Source organism: Carassius carassius, chromosome 22 (genome assembly GCF_963082965.1).
Source record: "Carassius carassius chromosome 22, fCarCar2.1, whole genome shotgun sequence".
In the NCBI taxonomy this organism is placed as follows: domain Eukaryota; kingdom Metazoa; phylum Chordata; class Actinopteri; order Cypriniformes; family Cyprinidae; genus Carassius; species Carassius carassius.
This window is the reverse complement of record NC_081776.1, coordinates 26,124,265-26,148,225: the sequence shown is the minus strand read 5'-3', so window position 1 is coordinate 26,148,225 and position 23,961 is coordinate 26,124,265. Positions and strand designations below refer to the sequence as shown.

At 37.9% G+C, this 23,961-nt stretch overlaps 1 protein-coding gene across 2 annotated transcripts; it reads right to left on the bottom strand.

Annotated features, from left to right (window-relative positions):
• Positions 1–291: 291 nt before the first annotated feature.
• LOC132099174 (gastrula zinc finger protein XlCGF57.1-like) lies at positions 292–23,187 on the bottom strand. Of its 2 annotated transcripts, XM_059505622.1 has the most exons (3): positions 22,621–23,187; positions 1,105–2,218; positions 292–901 (listed from the first exon to the last, which is right to left on the bottom strand). In XM_059505622.1, exons 1-2 carry the CDS (start codon positions 23,156–23,158, stop codon positions 1,122–1,124), a joined length of 1,635 nt encoding a protein of 544 aa, XP_059361605.1. In that variant the 5' UTR covers positions 23,159–23,187; the 3' UTR covers positions 292–901; positions 1,105–1,121. The 2 variants fall into 2 exon arrangements, with proteins under 2 accessions (XP_059361605.1, XP_059361604.1); XM_059505621.1 differs by having other exon boundaries at positions 292–2,218.
• Between the last annotated feature and the right edge of the window lie 774 nt (positions 23,188–23,961).

The window sequence follows — 23,961 nt, the reverse complement described above, 5'->3', positions numbered from 1 at the left end:
TCAGATTTGTACAAATATTAATATGACAAGTTCTCACATTCAAATCAACAAGTTCTCGAGTTTTGCTATTCTTTTACTTTCATACTTAAAATGTTTCCACCTTTTTCCACCGAAAGTTTAGCTTCCGGTCTCTTTTGCGTTCAGCTATTTTAGCTGTACAAAACAGTTCATTTAGCTGCTTGATACTGACAATTGATATGTTCTATCATTTTATTTTAATCTGTTATTAAAGGAAGTCTCACCCATAGGCTTACTTACACGTCGAGGAAAAAGGTGGATAAAAAAAAAGGGAAAATTGGGAGGGGGCCTATATAAAATAAAATATCAGTACAAAATATTATCCAATTATTCAATAGCTGCATGATAACCTTACTAGACATACTCTGTCACACCACACAAGAGAATATGTCCAGATCAGGTATAGGCAACGTGGTCCTGGAGTGACGATGTCCTGCAGAGTTTAGCTGAAACCTTGAAAAAACCAACACCTGCCTGTAGCCCTTGTGATTTTGAAGACTTTAATTAGCTTGTTCAGGTGTGTTTGATTAGGGTTGGAGCTAAAATCTACAGGACAGTGGTACCCAGAACCAACGTTGCCTATCAGTGGTCTAGAGTGTTGAAATTAATAATCAGTTATCACCTTCAAGATATTTAAAAGGGTTTTCATATCTGTAAGAATCTCTTCGGTTTACCAGCAATTTCACATCAGAATTTCTCCATATGTAGCACACTGCTAAACTCTGTTAGCCACATCTCAAATTTGTGTACAAACTCTTTCGTTCACATCTTCAAAATAGTATTTTATTTGCTATTGTCATCCCATACTGTGAGTTTGACTGGGACTATAGGTTTCCAAATATGGAGACCAGCCGAATTCTCAAGTGTTTCTTGAGGCTTCCTCCTGTTGAGCAAAGTTCTCTTTCCACAGAGATGGAACATGAAAGGCTTTTCTCAGACGTGAATTTTAACATGATTCTTAAGATGTTTCTTCTCGGTGACACTCATTTCACACTGATGACATTTTAAAACTGTTCTCTCTTGAATGAAACTTCATGTGATTATTAAGGCTTTCTTTATATCTGAAACTCTTTCCACACTGACCACATGCGAACAGATTCTCTCTAGTTGTGAATCCTCATGTGATTCTTTAGGTATATGTTATGTGAGAAATTCTTTCCACAGAGTTTGCAGATAAAAAGTTTCTCTCCAGTGTGAATACTCATGTGGACATTAAGGGTATTTTTCTGTTTAAATCTCTTTCCACACTCAGGGCATATGAATGGTTTCTCTTCACTGTGAGTGCTCTTGTGAATCTTAAGATCTTCCTTTCGTGTGAAACTCTTCTCACACAGCTCACAAGTGTAAGGTTTTTCTCCAGTGTGAAATCTCACGTGGACATTAAGGTGATTTTTCTGTGTAAAACACTTTCCACACATTTTGCAGGTGTAAGGTTTCTCTCCAGTGTGAATTCTCATGTGGACATTAAGGGTATTTTTCTGTTTAAATCTCTTTCCACACTGAGGGCATATGAATGGTTTCTCTTTATTGTGAATGCTCTTGTGAATCTTAAGCTCTCCAATTCGTGTGAAACTCTTCTCACACAGCTCACAGGTGTAAGGTTTCTCTCCAGTGTGAATTCTCATGTGAACATTAAGGCTATTTATCTGTGTAAATCTCTTTCCACAATGAGGGCATATGAATGATTTTTCTTCACTGTGAATTCTCTTGTGGACATTAAGGTGATTTTTCCGTGTAAAACACTTTCCACACATTTTGCAAGTGTAAGGTTTCTCTCCAGTGTGAATACTCATGTGGTCATTAAGGGTATTTTTCTGTGTAAAACACTTTCCACACAGTTTGCAGGTGTAAGGTTTCTCTCCAGTGTGAATTCTCATGTGGACATTAAGGGTATTTATCTGTGTAAATCTCTTTCCACACTGAGGGCATATGAATGGTTTCTCTTCACTGTGAATTATCTTGTGGACATTAAGGTGATTTTTCAGAGTAAAACACTTTCCACACACTTTGCAAGTGTAAGGTTTCTCTCCAGTGTGAATTATGTTGTAATTAAGGGTTTTAGTTTGTATTTTCTGAGTCTTTTCAGTCTGTGAACAACTAATTGATTTTTCTTCAGTTTTGAAATCATGATGTTTCTCATTTTGATCTTTCTCTTCTGTTTCATTCAGTCCTTGACTCTCCTCTTTCAGTGCCATCAGGTCTGAGGTAAAAAGAGACAAATACTAGTTTAATTACACAAAACAATAGACAACTAAACATTTAGACTAATGCTGTCAATCGATTAAAAAAAATTATTGCATATTTTCAGAAAATAAATTACATATTAATATATTTTTATATTGTAAACTTCACACTGAATCTCCAAATTAATGTAGAAACAACATAAGTCATGTCAAGGCTGCTTTATTGTCAATTCTTCCACATGTACAGTACATACATACAGAGAATTTAAATTGCATTACTCTCAGACCCTCGGTGCGAACAGGTAACACTAACAGTAGAACATTAAATACAGATAAAATATAAATTAAAGCTGCAAGAAGCGATGAAAGGACCCTCGCACCCGGGCTCAGCACCACCGGGTTGCCATAGGAGAACAGTGAATGTTGGGCCATATGCTTATAAAATGGTAAATATTTGAGCCACATTTCCTGCTGCCAACAGTTGGCGCTATGATTATAACTGAATATCGCCATGTAAATATGTTCAAGCCAGGACTCTGCAAAGTTTTGGTCAGATTAGACATTGCATGTTTAAGTTAGTGTAAAAGAAGTAAATTCCTGTTGCCAACAGGTGTCGCTAAGACCAAATAAATATTGGCATAAAGATCAGTTGAGATCAGGAATCTTATCAAACGTGAAGTTTAGGGCAGATCAGAAATTTTATGTTATATATGTTATAAGTTTGTTATAATTTTAAGTTATTTAGAAGGAGTTACACCGCACTCACGATCACCAAGGTGCCAGACAAACAAGACTGAAAATCTCAAATAATAAACTGTCTGCACATTTGAATCCTTAAAGCATATTTAATCACCAAGCATTCAGTCAAACGACCTGATGATTAAGTTATTTAAAATAATATTTCCTGTTGCCAGCAGGTGGCGCTATAATTAATTTAATATTAGCCTTTAGATGTGTTCAGGCCAGGATTCTAATCAAATGTTTGAGGCAGATTGGACATTGTATGGACAAGTTATAGTAATGTTCTGCTTCACTGCATTAATAGCATGTTTTAACACTTAGCTAAGTGTTGCTAGCTTTTAGCATGCTTCTAAAATGTTGCCAGCCTATTTCACACGTTGATGCTTTTTATTATGTTGGTAGGAGTCCATAAATGTAAACCATGTCACTTCCTGTTACCAGCAGGTGGCGCTATGACTATAACTGAATTTGGGCATGATGATGTGTTCAGGACAGGACTCTTGTCAAATGTGTGAAGTTTGGGGCAGAACGGACATTGCTTGCCTTAGATACAGCAACTTTCTTTATCACTGCATTAGTAGCATGCTTTAGCACTTAGCTAAGTGCTGCTAGTATGTTTTAGTATGTTTCTAGCATGTTGCCAGCCTATTTAGCAGTTGCTGACACTTTTTAATATGTTCCTGGGAGTCCAAAACAGTGTTAACCATGTCACTTCTTGTTGCCAGTAGGTGGTGCTATAGCTATAACTGAATATGGGTATGTTGATAGGTTCAGGACAGGACTCGTCAAACATGTGAAGCTTGAGGCAGATTAGACATTGCTTGCCTGGGTTACAGCAACTTCCTGTTTCACAACAAAACAACAAAATTTGTCAGGCTGCCAGAGAGACACCCCTTGACAAAAACTCAAAATCTTCACAATTTAACATCACAAAGGTCTTATGATGATCCCCACCTCACCAATTAATCAAATCACAGTCGCGATCTGAGACATTGTGATTTTGCTAATCGTAAAGCCTGCGATGTGGACATGATATTACTCTGTTCCAGAGCTGTCAGCCTTGAGTGACAGTCTTACTAACCAATAGAGTGAGCGCACCTCCGTTCTCCCCAATCAGCTCTGCTCTAACCAACTGTGTAAACGCCCACCATTAAAAAAAGAGAGAGAGTGTTTGTGTGTGATTATGGCACCTGCAGGGTCGACAACATAATGTAATATGAGATTACTTGGCTTCGAACTGATAGACACCAAACAAAAAAGGTAACGTTAATTTACAAGAGCTGTGTCACAACACATATCAAGAGCTCCCTTATCGGTTCTGCTTTCAGTACCTGAGAATTAGGGCTGCAACAAATGATTATTTTGATAGTCGATTATTCTAACGATTTCTAGAACGATTAATCAACTAATCGCTGATTATTTCACTGATTAATCAATAGAATTTGATCGATTTATTCAGCTCTTGCAATTAGTTAAAATACTGTTTTACATAAAAGAGTCTAATCACTTCAGCTTTGGGAAATAATATTATGTAATTACAATTATTATACAATTAATTTATACAAATAAATATATTTGACACAAAATGAGATGACATAGAAACCTTCTTATTTACCATTTAATTACTATATGAAAATTAACTGAAGGACACATCATTCTGCATAACATCTCCTTTCGTATATATATATATTTTCGTTATATATATATATATATATAAAATTGAAAATAATCTTTTATCTCACAACTGTTGTAATTATGGCTTAGGTGAATTGTGCTTCTGAAACGAAAGGCTACATCCAAAAATTCAAATGATCATTACCGACTCGTTTTCTTTCTGTTTATTTTCGTGAATTTAAATGTGTGCAGCCTTTGTCGGATTTAGCCTTTCGTTAGAGAGACTCCCATAGATAAGCTTTGTTGAACTGAAAAATACTCTGAAAGAGGAGTCGATTCCCCTTGATGGAATCGATTCCAACCTTTGGAATCAAGGAATCGATTCTTTTTGGAATCAATTCCCAGCTGGTAGAATTTCTGAAGATCATGTGACACTGAAGACTGGAGAAAATTCAGCTTTGATCACAAGAATAAATTACATATATATATATATATATATTTAAATAGAGAGCATTTATTTTAAATAGTAAAAATATTGCACAATATTACTGCTTTTGCTGTATTTTGGATCAAATAAATGCAGGCTTGGTGAGCAGAAGAGACTTCTTTTATTAAAAAAAAAAAAAAAAAAAAAAAAAAAACCTTACCATTACCATTTTTTTTTTTTTTTTTTTTTTTTTTTACCATTCAAAAACTTTTGACTGTAGAGTAATCTCTCTTAAAATACTTTACTGGGTTATGATATTCAAAACAGTCCTGAGCTAGCTTTGATCTTTGCAAACCAAACTATCACTTTAATCAAATATTTAATAATAATGTTTAATACTGTAAAACTGCTTGATTTAAGGTATTGCCAAATGCCATTCAGTTTGGCTCGGGTGCGTTTCTCTGAACAGTGCTGAGTGCTGTGTCTCTTCTTCTTCACTTGAATTGCATCGAGGAGGGCTGAATTACAGTCTTGCGCTACAGCGCCACACTGGTCAAACCGCATTATTGCAGTTAAATGAGGTCTAAATGAGGTCAAAATTTAAATCAAACGACTACTCAACAAAAATATTTGTCGACAATTTTTTATTGTCAACATTGTCGATAATGTTGACTTGTCGTTTAAGCCCTACTGAGAATAAAATATATATTCTTATGTTTTTATTAGTACATGAATGTTATCTTGCACATTTTATCTCCCAAAAAGTTTCTAACTTGATAGAAGTTTATAATGCATGTCCGCTATTTCCAATTCTGAAGAGCGCACACACAGCCTGTGTCTCTGAATGCTTCTCATGCTCGCTCCTCTCTGCCTCGTCTCATGGAAGAGCCATTTAAACTTGTCGCACACACGCAGCCTGTCTCTAATGTTCGGTTACGCCGCCTTCACACTGGCAGTTGAAATCAGCTCCGATACGGCTATGAAACGACCGGAAGTCATTCATTTCCTATGGAGATTCGCAGACCGCATGCGAATGGATACGAACCGGGTCCGAGCGAGTGCGGTGCGAAAAAAAATTGTGTCCGTTGGTCATCCGGATGCGTTCAAAATATTGAACTCTTGCGAAAGGCTACGGACGGTTCCTATCCGACAATTCCAGTGGAAGTTGTCGTTGCTATGGTACTGATAAACAAACCTGAATTCTTAACTTTTAATAAAATAAATAATGATTTTATAACGATAAGTTGTCATGTCATTTTTTTATTTTCATGATTTTCTAACATTATAAGGGCAGTTAATACAATTAAAATGAATAATTAAAGATTGTGGCCCCCGCTCTCGGACACACTCGGTCTCTCTCGCTCGAGTGCAGGGTTGTTGCAGCCCCATATACCACTAACGTTATATCACATTTAGCTGACCTGACATGTTAACGTCCTGGGCAACTTTCCTCCACTCAGCAGCCTTCCTGATGTCTTTATAACCCTCATCAGAGAGATCATAGAGTACTGCACATTCAGATACAGACAATATCAATCGTTCTAATCTCTCCGCCATTTTTGTTCTACTCTCTTCCGAAGCTTTTCAGCGGTGTAGTACGACGTCCACTTGGGGAGTATTGCGTATTACAAAGCTGATTTCAACTGCCAGTGTGAAGGCGACGTTATACTCGCACAGGTCTCCACGAGCGCATCTAGCAACATAGATGAGACTTGACCTGCCTGGCTCTGCTTAAAAAAAAAATTTTTGGCTCCACTTTAAAAACAAATCAGTCTTACTGTTTTGACAATTTCACTTGGATGAAATTAAACATTCAGCACATTTTTTCCAATTGTTCTTAAAATCCCAAATACTTAAAAATGAATTAATCAGCCTATGTAACCTATGTAATACTTTAATAATTGACTAAAGTATTACAGTTCTTTATTTATACAAAATAAACAAATATTTCCTGTGAAATTCAATAATTAAGTAAATTCTGTAAAAGTAGTAATACAATTATAATATTCCCTGCTAAAAAACAAACAAACAAAAAACAATAGAACTCCTCCCAAAACACAATAGAAATTTTCATGGATTTAAGGGTTATAATGGGAATTATTTTAGGCTTTAATGTAAACTATAATGGGGTCTACTGGTATATGATGGATTCTATTGGTGGGATGAAAACTTTCAGATGGGAAACAATAGAACAACAGTAATTCCTATGGAAATAATGCCCAAAACACACTACCGAAAAATTATTTTGTAACTGTTTTAATGGAAACCATGCAAATTTCTGTGATTTTTTTTTCAGCAAGGTAACGATACCCATACTGTGCTGCACACTATTGAAAATATTAAGCTGACGTTTGACATTGCAAAATTAAAATCGCAAATCAAATCACAATTGAAATATCTGTGAAATAAATCGCAATTAGATATTTTCCCCAAATCCCACAGCCCTTATATTGAGTACTGAAGATGTCACTTCCGCTATGCTTGTCATAATTTTTGTATTTGATGTGATAATGAACATAGCACATCTGAGATTTAATAAATAACAATATATTAAAATAATAAATTATCTTTTATTACAATTTTTCCACACTGAGCCTGTAATTGATTGTATTTTTAGGACCTTAATATGGGTACAGCAAGTGTAACACTTAGCCCATAATAATGTAAGGTCCTGATCACTCTAAGCACTTTTGAGTCAATAATAGTAAGAAATATAACTTACTACACAATCTGAAATTAATGTTTATTTAGATAACATTAACACAATTGAGAATTAAAGCTGCAAGCAGCGATGAACGGGCCCTCGCACCCGGGCTCACCGGCAGCGAGTGGCTCTAGTAAATAGGTGAACGGTGAGAAATATGCGTTTAAACTCATGAATATAAGTGGAATATATCAAAGTTTATTCCATATATGTGCCAATCTTCCTGTTGCCAGCAGGTGGCGCTATCATTATAATGGAATATTGGCCTTCAGATGTGTTCAGGGCAGGACTCTTATCGAACATGTGAAGTTTGGGGAAGATCGAACATTTTATGCCTGAGTTACAACAACTTCTCTTGCTGTGGCGAGACATCAAATTTTGACATGGCGCAATGGACACGCCCTTTAACAAAAACTCAAGATCTCCACAATTTAACATTGCACAGGCCTTTAGATTAGACTGACCACAAAAAATACATTAATGTCAAAAGATTTATAGGAGTAGTTTGTTGCAGCGTAAAACATGTCACTTCCTGTTGCCAGCAGGTGGCGCTATGACTATAACTGAATATGGGCATGTAGATCTGTTAAGGGCAGAAGTCTTATCTAATATGTGAAGTTTGGGGCAGATTGGACATTGTATGTCTGAGTTACAGCAACTTCCTTTTTCATGGCGAAACATCGAAATTTGCCAGGCCGCCATGGACACGCCCTTTAACAAAATCTCAAGATCTTCCCAATTTAACTTTGCAAAGGCCTTTAGATTTAACTGACCAAGTTTGAGGTTGATCTGAATAAATCTCTAGGAGGAGTTTGTTAAAGTACAACCCCTGAAAATGCCAAAAACAACACCAATTTTGCAGAGAACATTCTAAATAACTGACTTCCTGTTTGGAAACGGATTTCGTACCAAGAGACTTTTTCGTAGATATTGGTGTGTTACATGTGTGTACCGATTTTTGTACATGTACGTGAAACATAGCTTGAGGCGCACTCCGTTGAAAGTGTATATGCACTCAGTTGAAAGTGTATAGGTGGCGCTATCGAGCCATTTTGCCACACTCAATGGAATATTGGCCTTCAGATCTGTTCAGGCCAGGACCCTTATCACACATGTGACGTTTGGGCAAGATCGGACATTTTATGCCTGAGTTATAACATCTTTTATTCCCATGGCGACACATTGAACTTCGTCACGGCGCCATGGACACGCCTTTTAACGGAAACTCAAGATCTTCACAACTAAACATCACACAGGTCTTTAGATTAGACTGACAACAAAAATAACATTGATGTCATAAAATTTCTAGGAGTAGTTTGTCGCAGTGTAAAATATTTCACTTCCTGTTGCCAATAGGTGGCGCTATGACTATAACTGAATATGGGCATGTAAATATGTTCAGGTCAGGAGTCTTATTAAACATGTGAAGTTTTGGGCACATTGGACATTGTATGTCTGAGTTTATAGCAACTTCCTTTTTCATGGCGAAACATCGAAATTTGTCAGGCCGCCATGGACACGCCCTTTAACGAAACCTCAAGTCCTTCGCAATTTAACATCGCAAAGGCCTTTAGATTAGGCATACCAACTTTGGTGTTGATCTGAATTAATCTCTAGGAGGAGTTCGTTAAAATACAACGCATGGAAATGACAAAAATGACACAAAATTTGCTCATAAAATTAAAAATAACCGACTTCCTGTTGGGTTTCGGATTTTGCTCCAAGAGACTTTTTTGTAGGTATTGGAGAGATACATGTGTATACCAATTTTCATACATGTACGTGAAACGTAGCTCGAGGCGCACACCGTTGAACGTGTATAGGTGGCGCTGTCGAGCCATTTTGCCACACCCACTTCTGAAACCCATATCAGACGTAAATTTTCGCCAGTTCTGAGGTGTGTGCAAAGTTTCATGACTTTTCGAGCATGTTTAGGCTCTCAAAAATGCGATTCATCTTAGAGAAGAATAATAATAATAATAATAATTAAAGCTGCAAGCAGCGATGAACGGGCCCTCGCACCCGGGCTCACCGGCAGCGAGTGGCTTTAGTAAATAGGCGAACGGTGAGAAATATGCATTTAAACTCATAAATATAAGTGGAATATAGCAATGTTTATTCCATATATGTGCCAATCTTTCTGTTGCCAGCAGGTGGCGCTATCATTATAATGGAATATTGGCCTTCAGATGTGTTCAGGCCAGGACTCTTATCACACATGTGAAGTTTGGGGAAGATTGAACATTTTATGCCTGAGTTACAACAACTTCTCTTGCTGTGGCGAGACATCAAATTTTGTCATGGCGCCATGGACACGCCCTTTAACAAAAACTCAAGATCTCCACAATTTAACATTGCACAGGCCTTTAGATTAGACTGACCACAAAAAATACATTAATGTCAAAAGATTTCTAGGAGTAGTTTGTCGCAGCGTAAAACATGTCACTTCCTGTTGACAGCAGGTGGCGCTATGACTATAATTGAATATGGGCATGTGGATATGTTAAGGGCAGAAGTCTTATCTAACATGTGAAGTTTGGGGCAGATTGGACATTGTATGTCTGAGTTACAGCAACTTCCTTTTTCATGGCGAAACATCGAAATTTGTCAGGCCACCATGGACACGCCCTTTAACGAAACCTCAAGTCCTTCGCAATTTAACATCGCAAATGGCTTTAGATTACACTGACCAAGTTTGGTGTTCATCTGAATAAATCTCTAGGAGGAGTTCGTTAAAGTACAACCCCTGAAAATGGCAAAAACAACGCCAATTTTGCAGGGAAATTTCAAAATAACCGACTTCCTGTTGGGATTAGGATTTCGTACCAAGAGACTTTTTTGTAGGTACTGGTGTGTTACATGTGTGTACCGATTTTTGTACATGTACTTGAAACGGAGCTCGAGGCGCGCTATGTTGAAAGTGTATAGGTGGCGCTATCGAACCATTTTGCCACACCCGATGGAATATTGGCCTACAGATGTGTTCAGGCCAGGACTCTTATCACACAAGTGAAGTTTGGGGAAGATTGGACATTGTATGTCTGAGTTATAGCAACTTCATTTTTCATGGCGAATCATCGAAATTCGCCAGGCCGCCACGGACACGCCCTTTAACGAAAACTCAAAATCTTCGCAATTTAACATCGCAAAGGCCTTTAGATTAGGCATACCTACTTTGGTGTTGATCTGAATTAATCTCTAGGAGGAGTTCGTTAAAATACGACGCATGAAAATGACAAAAATGACACAAAATTTGCTCATAAAATTAAAAATAACCGACTTCCTGTTGGGTTTCGGATTTTGCTCCAAGAGACTTTTTTGTAGGTATTGGAGAGATACATGTGTATACCAATTTTCATACATGTACGTGAAACGTAGCTCGAGGCGCACACCATTGAACGTGTATAGGTGGCGCTGTCGAGCCATTTTGCCACACCCACTTCTGAAACCCATATCAGACGTAAATTTTCGCCAGTTCTGAGGTGTGTGCAAAGTTTCATGACTTTTCGAGCATGTTTAGGCTCTCAAAAATGTGATTCATCTTAGAGAATAATAATAATAATAATAATAATAATAATAATAATAATAAACGGAGCAATTCCAAGAGGGTCCTCACACCATCGGTGCTCGGGCCCTAATAATAAACGGAGCAATTCCAAGAGGGTCCTCACACCATCGGTGCTCGGGCGCTAATAATAATAATAATAATAATAAACGGAGCAATTCCAAGAGGGTCCTCACACCATCGGTGCTCGGGCCCTAATTAAAGCTTCAAGCAGCGATGAACGGGCCCTCGCACCCGGGCTCACCGCCAGCGAGAGGCTTTAGTAAATATGCGAACGGCGAAATATATGTATTTAAAGTCGTAAATATAAGTGGAATATGTAAAAATCATTTATATGTGCCAGTCTTCCTGTTGCCAGCAGGTGGCGCTATCATTATAACGGAATATTGGCCTTCAGATGTGTTCAGGCCAGGACTCTTATCACAAATGTGAAGTTTGGGAAGATTGGACATTTTATGCCTGAGTTACAACAACTTCTCTTCCTGTGGCGAGACATCAAATTTTGTCATGGTGCCATGGAAACTCCCTTTAACGAAATCTCAACATCTTCCCAATTTAACATCGCAAAGGCCTTTAGATTTAACTGACCAAGTTTGATGCTGATCTGAATAAATCTCTAGGAGGAGTTTGTTAAAGTACAACCCCTGAAAATGCCAAAAACAACACCAATTTTGCAAAGAACATTCTAAATAACCGACTTCCTGTTGGGATTCGGATTTCGTACCAAGAGACTTTTTTGTAGGTACTGGTGTGTTACATGTGTGTACCAATTTTTGTACATGTACGTGAAACATAGCTCGAGGCGCACTCCGTTGAAAGTGTATAGGTGGCGCTATCAACCATTTTGCCACACCCGATGGAATATTGGCCTTCAGATCTGTTCAGGCCAGGACTTTTATCAAACATGTGAAGTTTGGGGAAGATTGGACATTTTATGCCTGAGTTATAACATCTTTTATTCCCATGGCGAGACTTTGAATTCTGTCATGGCGCCATGGACACGCCCCTTAACGAAAACTCAAGATCTTCACAATTTAACATTGCACAGGCCTTTAGATTAGAGTGACCATAAAGACATTGATGTCAAAAAATTTCTAGGAATAGTCTGTCGGAGTGTAAAATATGTCACTTCCTGTTGCCAATAGGTGGCGCTATGACTATAACTGAATATTGGCATGTAGATCTGTTCAGGTCAAGAGTCTTATCCAACATGTGAAGTTTGGGGCAGATTGGACATTGTATGTCTGAGTTACAGCAACTTCCTTTTTCATGGCGAAACATCGAAATTCGCCAGGCCGCCACGGACACGCCCTTTAACGAAAACTCTAAATCTTCGCAATTTAACATCGCAAAGGCCTTTAGATTGACATACCAAATTTGGTGTTGATCTGAATAAGTTTCTAGGAGGAGTTCGTTAAAATACAACGCATGGAAATGGCAAAAATGACACAAAATTTGCTCATAATATTAAAAATAACCGACTTCCTGTTGGGTTTAGAATTTTGCTCTAAGAGACTTTTTTGTAGGTATTGGAGAGTTACATGTGTGTACCGATTTTCATACATGTACGTGAAACATAGCTCGAGGCGCACACCGTTGAACATGTATAGGTGGCGCTGTCGAGCCAATTTGCCACACCCACTTCTGAAACCCATATCAGATGTACATTTTCGCCGGTTCTGAGGTGTGTGCAAAGTTTCATGACTTTTTGAGTATGTTTAGGCCCTCAAAAATGCGATTCATCCTGGAGAAGAAGAAGAATAATAATAATAATAATAATAAACGGAGCAATTCCAAGAGGGTCCTCACACCATCGGTGCTCGGGCCCTAATAATTAAAGCTGCAAGCAGCGATGAACGGGCCCTCGCACCCGGGCTCACCGACAGCGAGTGGCTTTAGTAAATAGGTGAACGGTGAGAAATATGCATTTAAACTCATAAATTTAAGTAGAATATATTAGGGCTGCAACTAACGATTATTTTGATAATCGATTAATCTGTCGATTATTTTTACGATTAATCGATTAATCGGTTTATGTACTTATATTTTAGTTTTTTTTTCATTTTTTCCCCAAGTAAATTATTAATAAATGGTCTATCATTCAGCATAGATTTAAGAGATTTTAACCATTTTGCACTGTCATATCCTCATCAAAAATATACCTGGAGTTGTTTTATTGTGTTAGTAATCCTTTGTCGAACTCTTCTGCGATCAAAACACTGACCCATACTCTAGCAAATTTCACAAGGAGATTTCAAATAATGTTTTCACCATGGCAGTCCTTAGAGCTCCTAAAGTAGTTTAACATCCCGAACAAAGCTTATTAAGGAATCTTTCAGAACATATTTTCACGAAGGATAAGGATAAAACAGAATAAAATTGCAGTGCATTGTATTTTATTATATACTGGGAAAAAGCTTTATAGCTTTTGCTGTGAAATTGTAAACAATCCTTCAAAAAAAGTGCCAATGGCATGAAACCTGAATGGAACTCACAATTTAAAGTAAAAATCCATCAGAAGGTTGTCCAGAAAAAAAAAATAGGACACACACAAAAAACCTGCTGTGTGAAAAAGAGCAGTGAATAATACTTAGAAAAAAAAGTGCATTTCAAATATCTACATTTACCTCTCTCATTCAGTCATAATTAGGCTGCACGACTGAATTTTGAACTGGTAAACGACAAACTGATCACAGAACATGTTTGTAAAGCTTTAAATGTTAACTGTTAAAAAGCAATGTTATCAGCTTTTACGACTAAACATTTGCAAACAACATTGTACTGGAGAATCTGCACAAATGAAAGTCTTAGGGGCCGTTCACAAATCGCGCCTAAAAACGCGTGGAAAACGCTAGGCGCACCGCTTTCTCCTTCTTTCCAAAGCGCTCGTGCAGAAGCGCCCCTGAGGCGTCTGTCTTTGCTAAGCAACCATGACGTGCTCTCTCCTTGAAGACGCGGAAATTTCAGCAAAGGATAAATGGATTTGCAGCTCAAAAAATCACTTGCAGTAGCTCTGCTACTAAATTTATTTCAAAATGGAAATCCATATACAACTATGATCAGCTGTTCCTTTCATCTTGACTGAGCTTTTAACGTTGTTACGGGAAAGGATGAAGCTGATTGGTTAGTTCTTGTCACATGACCCGCGGTGCGGTTGCTGCATTCTGAAAAGTTGAAATGTTTTTAACTCGATGCGGTGCGGTGTTGGAAATAACGAACTTGAGCGCGCAAAAGACGCGATATGTGAACGTCCCCTTAAACAGTGCAGTAGTGCAGAGTTTACAGGTTACTCTTCTTTTTTAAAGGCTCAATGTAAAGTACTCCCACATCACGCTGAATGCTGCAGACATAGACCTGTTCGGGAAGCACGTGACATAAAACAAGGCCAGCTATTGGCTATTCGCTACTTCTCCTGTTGTACTGGCTGAGTAAAACCTCCGGTGGCTCATTACTGCCACACTTTGGTCACCGCAGATTTGAAATATGCACAAAATGAGCCGCTTACGGCAAATAAAAGTTATTTAGCAACGAATCGATGACTAAATTAGTTGACAACTATTTTAATAATCGATTTCAATCGATTAAATCGATTCGTTGTTTCAGCTCTAAAATATATCAATGTTTATTCCATATATGTTCCAATCTTCCTGTTGCCAGCAGGTGGCGCTATCATTATAATGGAATATTGGCCTTCAGATGTGTTCAGGGCTGCACTCTTATCGAACATGTGAAGTTTGGGGAAGATCAAACATTTTATGCCTGAGTTACAACAACTTCTCTTGCTGTGGCGAGACATCAAATTTGGTCATTTTTGCCATGGACACGCTCTTTAACAAAAACTCAAGATTGCCAAAATTTAACATTACACAGGCCTTTAGATTAGACTGACCACAAAAATACATTAATGTCAAAAAATCTCTAGGAGTAGTTTGTCTCAGCGTAAAATATGTCACTTCCTGTTGCCAGCAGGTGGCGCTATGACTATAATTGAATATGGGCATGTAGATCTGTTAAGGGCAGAAGTCTTATCTAACATGCAAAGTTTGGGGCAGATTGGACATTGTATGTCTGAGTTACAGCAACTTCCTTTTTAATGGCGAAACATCGAAATTTGTCATGCCGCCTTAATTTCGCAAAGGCCTTTAGATTTAACTGACCAAGTTTGATGTTGATCTGAATAAATCTCTAGGAGGAGTTCGTTAAAATACAACGCATGGAAATGACAAAAATGACACAAAATTTGCTCATAAAATTAAAAATAACCGACTTCCTGTTGGGTTTCGGATTTTGCTCCAAGAGACTTTTTTGTAGGTATTGGAGAGATACATGTGTATACCAATTTTCATACATGTACGTGAAACGTAGCTCGAGGCGCACACCGTTGAACGTGTATAGGTGGCGCTGTTGAGCCATTTTGCCCCACCCACTTCTGAAACCCATATCAGACGTAAATTTTCGCCAGTTCTGAGGTGTGTGCAAAGTTTCATGACTTTTCGAGCATGTTTAGGCTCAAAAATGCGATTCATCTTAGAGAAGAAGAATAATAATAATAACTAAAGCTGCAAGCAGCGATGAACGGGCCCTCGCACCCGGGCTCACCGGCAGCGAGTGGCTTTAGTAAATAGGTGAAAGTGAGAAATATGCATTTAAACTCAAATATAAGTGGAATATATCAATGTTTATTCCATATATGTGCCAATCTTTCTGTTGCCAGCAGGTGGCGCTATCATTATAATGGAATATTGGCCTTCAGATATGTTCAGGCCAGGACTATTATCGAACATGCGGAGTCTGGGGAAGATTGAACATTTTATGCCTGAGTTACAACAACTTCTCTTGCTGTGGCGAGACATCAAATTTTGTCATGGCGCCATGGACACGCCCTTTAACAAAAACTGAAGATCTCCACAATTTAACATTGCACAAGCCTTTAGATTAGACTGACCACAAAAAAATACATTAATGTCAAAACATTTCTAGGAGTAGTTTGTCGCAGCGTAAAACATGTCACTTCCTGTTGCCAGCAGGTGGCGCTATGACTATAACTGAATGTGGGCATGTAGATCTATTAAGGGCAGAAGTCTTATCTAACATGTGAAGTTTGGGGCAGATTGGACATTGTATGTCTGAGTTACAGCAACTTCCTTTTTCATGGCGAAACATCGAAATTTGTCAGGCCGCCATGGACACACCCTTTAACGAAACCTCAAGTCCTTCGCAATTTAACATCGCAAATGGCTTTAGATTACACTAACCAAGTTTGGTGTTCATCTGAATAAATCTCTAGGAGGAGTTTGTTAAAGTACAACCCCTGAAAATGGCAAAAACAATGCCAATTTTGCAGAGAAAATTCTAAATAACCGACTTCCTGTTGGGATTCGGATTTCGTACCAAGAGACTTTTTCGTAGATATTGGTGTGTTACATGTGTGTACCGATTTTTGTACATGTACGTGAAATGGAGCTCGAGGCGCACTCCTTTAAAAGTGTATATGCACTCTGTTGAAAATGTATAGGTGGCGCTATCGAGCCATTTTGCCACACCCAATGGAATATTGGCCTTCAGATCTGTTCAGGCCAGGACCCTTATCACACATGTGAAGTTTGGGCAAGATCGGACATTTTATGCCTGAGTTATAACATCTTTTATTCCCATGGCGACACATCAAACTTCGTCACGGCGCCATGGACACGCCTTTTAACGAAAACTCAAGATCTTCACAACTAAACATCACACAGGTCTTTAGATTAGACTGACCACAAAAATAACATTGATGTCATAAAATTTCTAGGAGTAGTTTGTCGCAGTGTAAAATATTTCACTTCCTGTTGCCAATAGGTGGCGCTATGACTATAACTGAATATTGGCATGTAGATCTGTTCAGGTCAAGAGTCTTGTCCAACATGTGAAGTTTGGGGCAGATTGGACATTGTATGTCTGAGTTACAGCAACTTCCTTTTTCATGGCGAAACATCGAAATTTGTCAGGCCGCCATGGACACACCCTTTAACGAAACCTCAAGTCCTTTGCAATTTAACATCGCAAATGGCTTTAGATTACACTAACCAAGTTTGGTGTTCATCTGAATAAATCTCTAGGAGGAGTTCGTTAAAGTACAACCCCTGAAAATGGCAAAAACAATGCCAATTTTGCAGGGAAATTTCAAAATAACCGACTTCCTGTTGGGATTAGGATTTCGTACCAAGAGACTTTTTTGTAGGTACTGGTATGTTACATGTGTGTACCGATTTTTGTACATGTACTTGAAACGGAGCTCGAGGCGCGCTGTTGAAAGTGTATAGGTGGCGCTATCGAGCCATTTTGCCACACCTGATGGAATATTGGCCTACAGATGTGTTCAGGCCAAGACTCTTATCACACATGTGAAGTTTGGGGAAGATCGGACATTTTATGCCTGAGTTATAACATATTTTATTCCCTTGGCGAGACATCGAACTTCGTCATGGCGCCATGGACACGCCTTTTAACGAAAACTCAAGGTCTTCACAATTTAACATCGCACAGGCCTTTAGATTAGACTGACCACAAAAAAGACATTGATGTCATAAAATTTCTAGGAGTAGTTAGTCGCAGTGTAAAATATGTCACTTCCTGTTGCCTATAGGTGGCGCTATGACTATAACTGAATATGGACATGTGAATCTGTTCAGGTCAGGAGTCTTATTAAACATGTGAAGTTTTGGACACATTGGACATTGTATGTCTGAGTTATAGCAACTTCATTTTTCATGGCGAATCATCGAAATTCGCCAGGCCGCCACGGACACGCCCTTTAACGAAAACTCAAAATCTTCGCAATTTTACATCGCAAAGGCCTTTAGATTAGGCATACCAACTTTGGTGTTGATCTGAATTAATCTCTAGGAGGAGTTCGTTAAAATACAACGCATGGAAATGACAAAAATGACACACAATTTGCTCATAAAATTAAAAATAACCGACTTCCTGTTGGGTTTCGGATTTTGCTCCAAGAGACTTAGGTATTGGAGAGATACATGTGTATACCAATTTTCATACATGTACGTGAAACGTAGCTCGAGGCGCACACCGTTGAACGTCTATAGGTGGCGCTGTCGAGACATTTTGCCACACCCACTTCTGAAACCCATATCAGACGTAAATTTTCGCCAGTTCTGAGGTGTGTGCAAAGTTTCATGACTTTTCGAGCATGTTTAGGCTCTCAAAAATGCGATTCATCTTAGAGAAGAATAATAATAATAATAATAATAATAATAATAATAATAAACGGAGCAATTCCAAGAGGGTCCTCACACCATCGGTGCTCGGGCCCTAATAATAATAATAATAATAATAAACGGAGCAATTCCAAGAGGGTCCTCACACCATCGGTGCTCGGGCCCTAATAATAATAATAATAAACGGAGCAATTCCAAGAGGGTGCTCGCACCATCGGTGCTCGGGCCCTAATAATAATAATAATAATAATAATAATAATAATAATAATAATAAATGGAGCAATTCCAAGAGGGTCCTCACACCATCGGTGCTCGGGCCCTAATAATAAACGGAGCAATTCCAAGAGGGTCCTCACATCATCGGTGCTCGGGCCCTAATAATAATAAAAATAACAATAATAATAAACGGAGCAATTCCAAGAGGGTCCTCGCACCATCGGTGCTCGGGCCCTAATAATAATAATAATAATAATAATAATAATAATAATAATAAATGGAGCAATTCCAAGAGGGTCCTCACACCATCGGTGCTCGGGCCCTAATAATAAACGGAGCAATTCCAAGAGGGTCCTCACATCATCGGTGCTCGGGCCCTAATAATAATAATAATAATAAACGGAGCAATTCCAAGAGGGTCCTCACACCATCGGTGCTCGGGCCCTAATAATAAACGGAGCAATTCCAAGAGGGTCCTCACACCATCGGTGCTCGGGCCCTAATAATAATAATAATAATAATAATAATAATAAACGGAGCAATTCCAAGAGGGTCCTCACACCATCGGTGCTCGGGCCCTAATAATAATAATAATAATAATAATAATAATAATAATAATAAACGGAGCAATTCCAAGAGGGTCCTCACACCATCGGTGCTCGGGCCCTAATAATAATAATAATAATAATAATAATAAACGGAGCAATTCCAAGAGGGTCCTCACACCATCAGTGCTCGGGCCCTAATAATAATAATAATAATAATAATAATAATAATAATAGGAGCTATTCCAAGAGGGTCCTCACACCATCGGTGCTCGGGCCCTAATAATAATAATAATAATAATAATAATAATAATAATAATAGGAGCTATTCCAAGAGGGTCCTCACACCATCGGTGCTCGGGCCCTAATAATAATAATAATAATAATAATAATAATAATAATAAACGGAGCAATTCCAAGAGGGTCCTCACACCATCGGTGCTCGGGCCCTAATAATAATAATAATAATAATAATAATAAACGGAGCAATTCCAAGAGGGTCCTCACACCATCAGTGCTCGGGCCCTAATAATAATAATAATAATAATAATAATAATAATAATAGGAGCTATTCCAAGAGGGTCCTCACACCATCGGTGCTCGGGCCCTAATAATAATAATAATAATAATAATAATAATAAACGGAGCAATTCCAAGAGGGTCCTCACACCATCGGTGCTCGGGCCCTAATAATAATAAACGGAGCAATTCCAAGAGGGTCCTCGCACCATCGGTGCTCGGGCCCTAATAATAATAAACGGAGCAATTCCAAGAGGGTCCTCGCACCATCGGTGCTCGGGCCCTAATTAATCATAAACATTAATCAATGTTTTAAAAGGGTCATGACATGATAAATAAAATTAGCCTTTATCAGTTTGACAATTTGTGACATCACAAGAGTGTGGATCGAGACATTTGCAGAACTCTGGAAGGCGCATAAGTCTGAAATAGCGAGATTAAGTTCTTCAGTGCAGAGTCAGTGGTTGTCTTGTATACAAGTGCCTTGATTTTGATGCTAGTGGCTATCGGCAGCCAGTGCAAACTGATGAAGAGAGGTGTGACATGCTCTCTCTTCAGCTCAGTTGCAGAGGCTCAATAGTACATGGCGGAAGGCCTGCTAAGAGAGCAATACAATAGTCCAGTCTGGAGAAAACAAGAGCGGTGTGGCCTGCTCTAATAGGAAGGGTCTAATCTTCCTAATGTTGTATAAAGCAAATCTGCAGGACCGAGCCGTTGTAGTAATATGGTCTGTGAAGCTTAGTTGATGATCAGTCACAACTCTAAGGTTCCTGGCTGTCCTAGAAGGAGTTATGGAGGACGATCCTAGCTGTAAAGAGAAGTTGTGATGAAGTGCTGGGTTGGCAAAGACCACAACTCACTCTTCACAAGGTTGAGTTTAACCCTCTGCAGTCGATTAACGCGGATACACGTTATGAGGCATTTTCTCCTGATTACCATGAGAAGAACTTAAATTACACTTTCAGATTTAATCGTACAGATAAGAGCAATACATCAATCGAATCTGTAAAGGGTCTACTTTTTTAGTATTAAATTCAAAAGATCAAGTCACAAGCCAAAAAACAACAACAAATCTCCACTTATCTTGATCTTGATGGAGGGATTCACCATCACATACTTTTACACAGTTAGGAAACTAACTGTTGCTTTCACAGAAATAGTTTTTTGGTTAATAATATAATAGCCTTCTATTAAGACCAGAGGTGGGTAGTATAACGAGTTACATTTACTTCGTTACATTTACTTGAGTAATTTTTTGGGGTAACTAATACTTTTCGGAGTATATTTAAAGATGGGTACTTTATACTCTTACTTGAGTAAATTTTTTGGGAAAAATCTGTACTTTTACTTCGTTACTGTGTGTTACGCTCCTCTCGTTACTTTATCTTAATGCAATAAATGTTATAAATGCTTCAGTTTGATCCAAACGCGCCGTCTACTTTTCTCTGGGCAATGAGCGATGCCCATTCGCGAATGATTCATTCTTTTGAGTCAATTCTGTTCAAAGGCTTGATCAAACCAATTGGCAAACGAGTGAATTGGTTCATGAATCAGTTTGAATGAGTTGTTCAGTTCCCTGCCGCACGCGCTGAGCGTCTGAAGTGGTTCACTCGGAGTTGTAACGTTTAAGAACAGAAAGAGCGTTGAAAACGTGGCTGGAACTGCACTGAATTGAAATCTGCAAAGGCTATTATTTGCTAGCGATGGAGATCCTTATTAGATGAACACCGCGTGTGATGTCTGCTGTTCAACAGGTAATAACTTGGGCTACATTCGATTACAGTACACGATACCACTGACATTAGTTTGTTGTACGTGTGTGGCTTATAACAGAGGGGAGTCAAGTTGAATGCAGCTTCCAAAAGACCAAAAATAGCCGATTAAGATTTTATTAATTTTAATACAATCACACTGGTGCAAGTACGTTCAGCAAGTCATATCATCAGCTGCTAAATTCAGATCTGTGATTGCTTGCTGGCGCTGAGCCAGAGATAGATGCGTTTATACAGCGCTGCGCATTATAACCAATCACACATGATTCTTTTGAGCTTATTAAAGCATTGGCCAATCAGAGGCGTTCAGATGAGTCATCGCTAAAATCCCGGTGCTTCCTTCACTCGCTCGCTGACTGAATACCTCTTTCTGGCGAATTCTCTCGTCAGAAACAACAAAGTGCAGATGTGTGTACGAATCTTTAATTAAGATATTGATTTCACAGTGTTAACAGTTTCAGTGATTTTAATGGGAGTTTCTGAGAGTGATTGAAATCTAGACTGTCAGTGAAAACTATCTTTAATAATGTAAATGTTATTTGCTCTCTTTCTGAACAATGAAAGATTAGTAGCAATATTTATATCACATTAACTTTCAATGTTAAATTCACATTTAATATAAAGTCAGTCGTATTAAAAATATGTTATGGCATGACACCTATATCTGTTACTTAAGTAAACAGACAGGGTTTTATAATAAATTACATAAATTGGGAGTAAAGGCTAATGAAATATATACATTTATACACGCACACATACATTACATACATTTTATCTATATATCTAAATAAAAATAGGCTCAGTATATATGACCCAAAGTAACTAGTAACTAACTACTTGAGTAGATTTTTTATCCGATACTCTTTTACTCTTACTCAAGTAACTATTCAAGACTAGTACTTTTACTTTTACTTGAGTAAATATTTCTAGAAGTACTTTTACTTTTACTTGAGTACAGTTTTTAGGTACTCTACCCACCTCTGATTAAGACTACTTTTATTAATAACTGGAAATATCAACACTAGAGTTTAATGTGTTCTGTAGAGCTGGACATTTTAATAATGATCAACTGAGTTCAGCTTTGAGAATGAAAACTAACCTGTTTGTTCCCCAGTCTCTTCATGTTTGACTCTGAATGTGTCTTCAATCTTCACGTCTTCTCTCTCCTCTTTAATAAACTCCATCTTTATAACAGTGTGTGTCTCAGTCTCTTCATGTTTGACTCTGAATGTGTCTTCAATCTTCACGTCTTCAGTCTCCTCTTTAATAAACTCCAGCTTTGTAACAGTGTGTGTCTCAGTCTCTTCATGTTTGACTCTGAATGTGTCTTCAATCTTCATTTCTTCTCTCTCCTCTTTAATAAACTCCATCTTTGTTTGTTCCTCAGTATCTTCATGTTTGACTCTGAATGTGTCTTCAATCTTCATTTCTTCTCTCTCCTCTTTAATAAACTCCATCTTTGTTTGTTCCTCAGTATCTTCATGTTTGACTCTGAATGTGTCTTCAATCTTCACGTCTTCTCTCTCCTCTTTAATAAACTCCATCTTTGTAACAGTGTGTGTCTCAGTCTCTTCATGTTTGACTCTGAATGTGTATTCAATCTTCATTTCTTCACTCTCCTCTTTAATGAATGCCATCTTTATAAAAGTGTCACATGGACCTCAGTTTATCTGTGATTAAGATGAGAATTAACAGAAATAATCAGCACTAGTTCAGTAGTCAGCACACTGCTAAAGGAGTCAGAGTTAATGGACTTAAAATGACATTAAAAACAACATTAGCATTCAAATTAATAAAAGGACACAAATTGGTTTACATTTGGAATAAGATGTATGTTTAGTATTGATTGATGTGTAGATTATATTTAATAGATTTCACTTTCAGGAAAACATTTGATATAGATGGGGAGGATTCCACCAGGAGGAACATTTAATTTAAAAGTCCGTAAAAGTGACTTTGTGCTTCTTCTATCAAGATCTGTATACTACTCATCAATATATATATATATATATATATATATATATATAATTGTTCTAATGCTCACCAAGTTTGCATTTATTTGATCAAAATACAGTGTAAGTATTGATTGATGTGTAGATTATATTTAATAGATTTCACTTTCAGGAAAACATTTGCAGTTGGTTAGTAAAAGTTATCATTAAACAAGTTTGTGTTTGTTTTCATCACATTTACTCTGTTTTAAACAGCAGATGACGTCAGCGTGCAATAGATTCATGGCGGTTTTCTCCAACACTACTAACCAGTGACCGAGGTTGTGTTTAAAATGAACTGAATCACTATAGGGAGCGAAATGAGACGCACTGTTTCTGTTACTTCTGTGTACAACACTTTACAAGCATTAACTATCATTAATAACACTAGTTAAAGCATTACAATGTGACACGGGTTCAGACTTGTTTTCACAGTGTACTATACGACT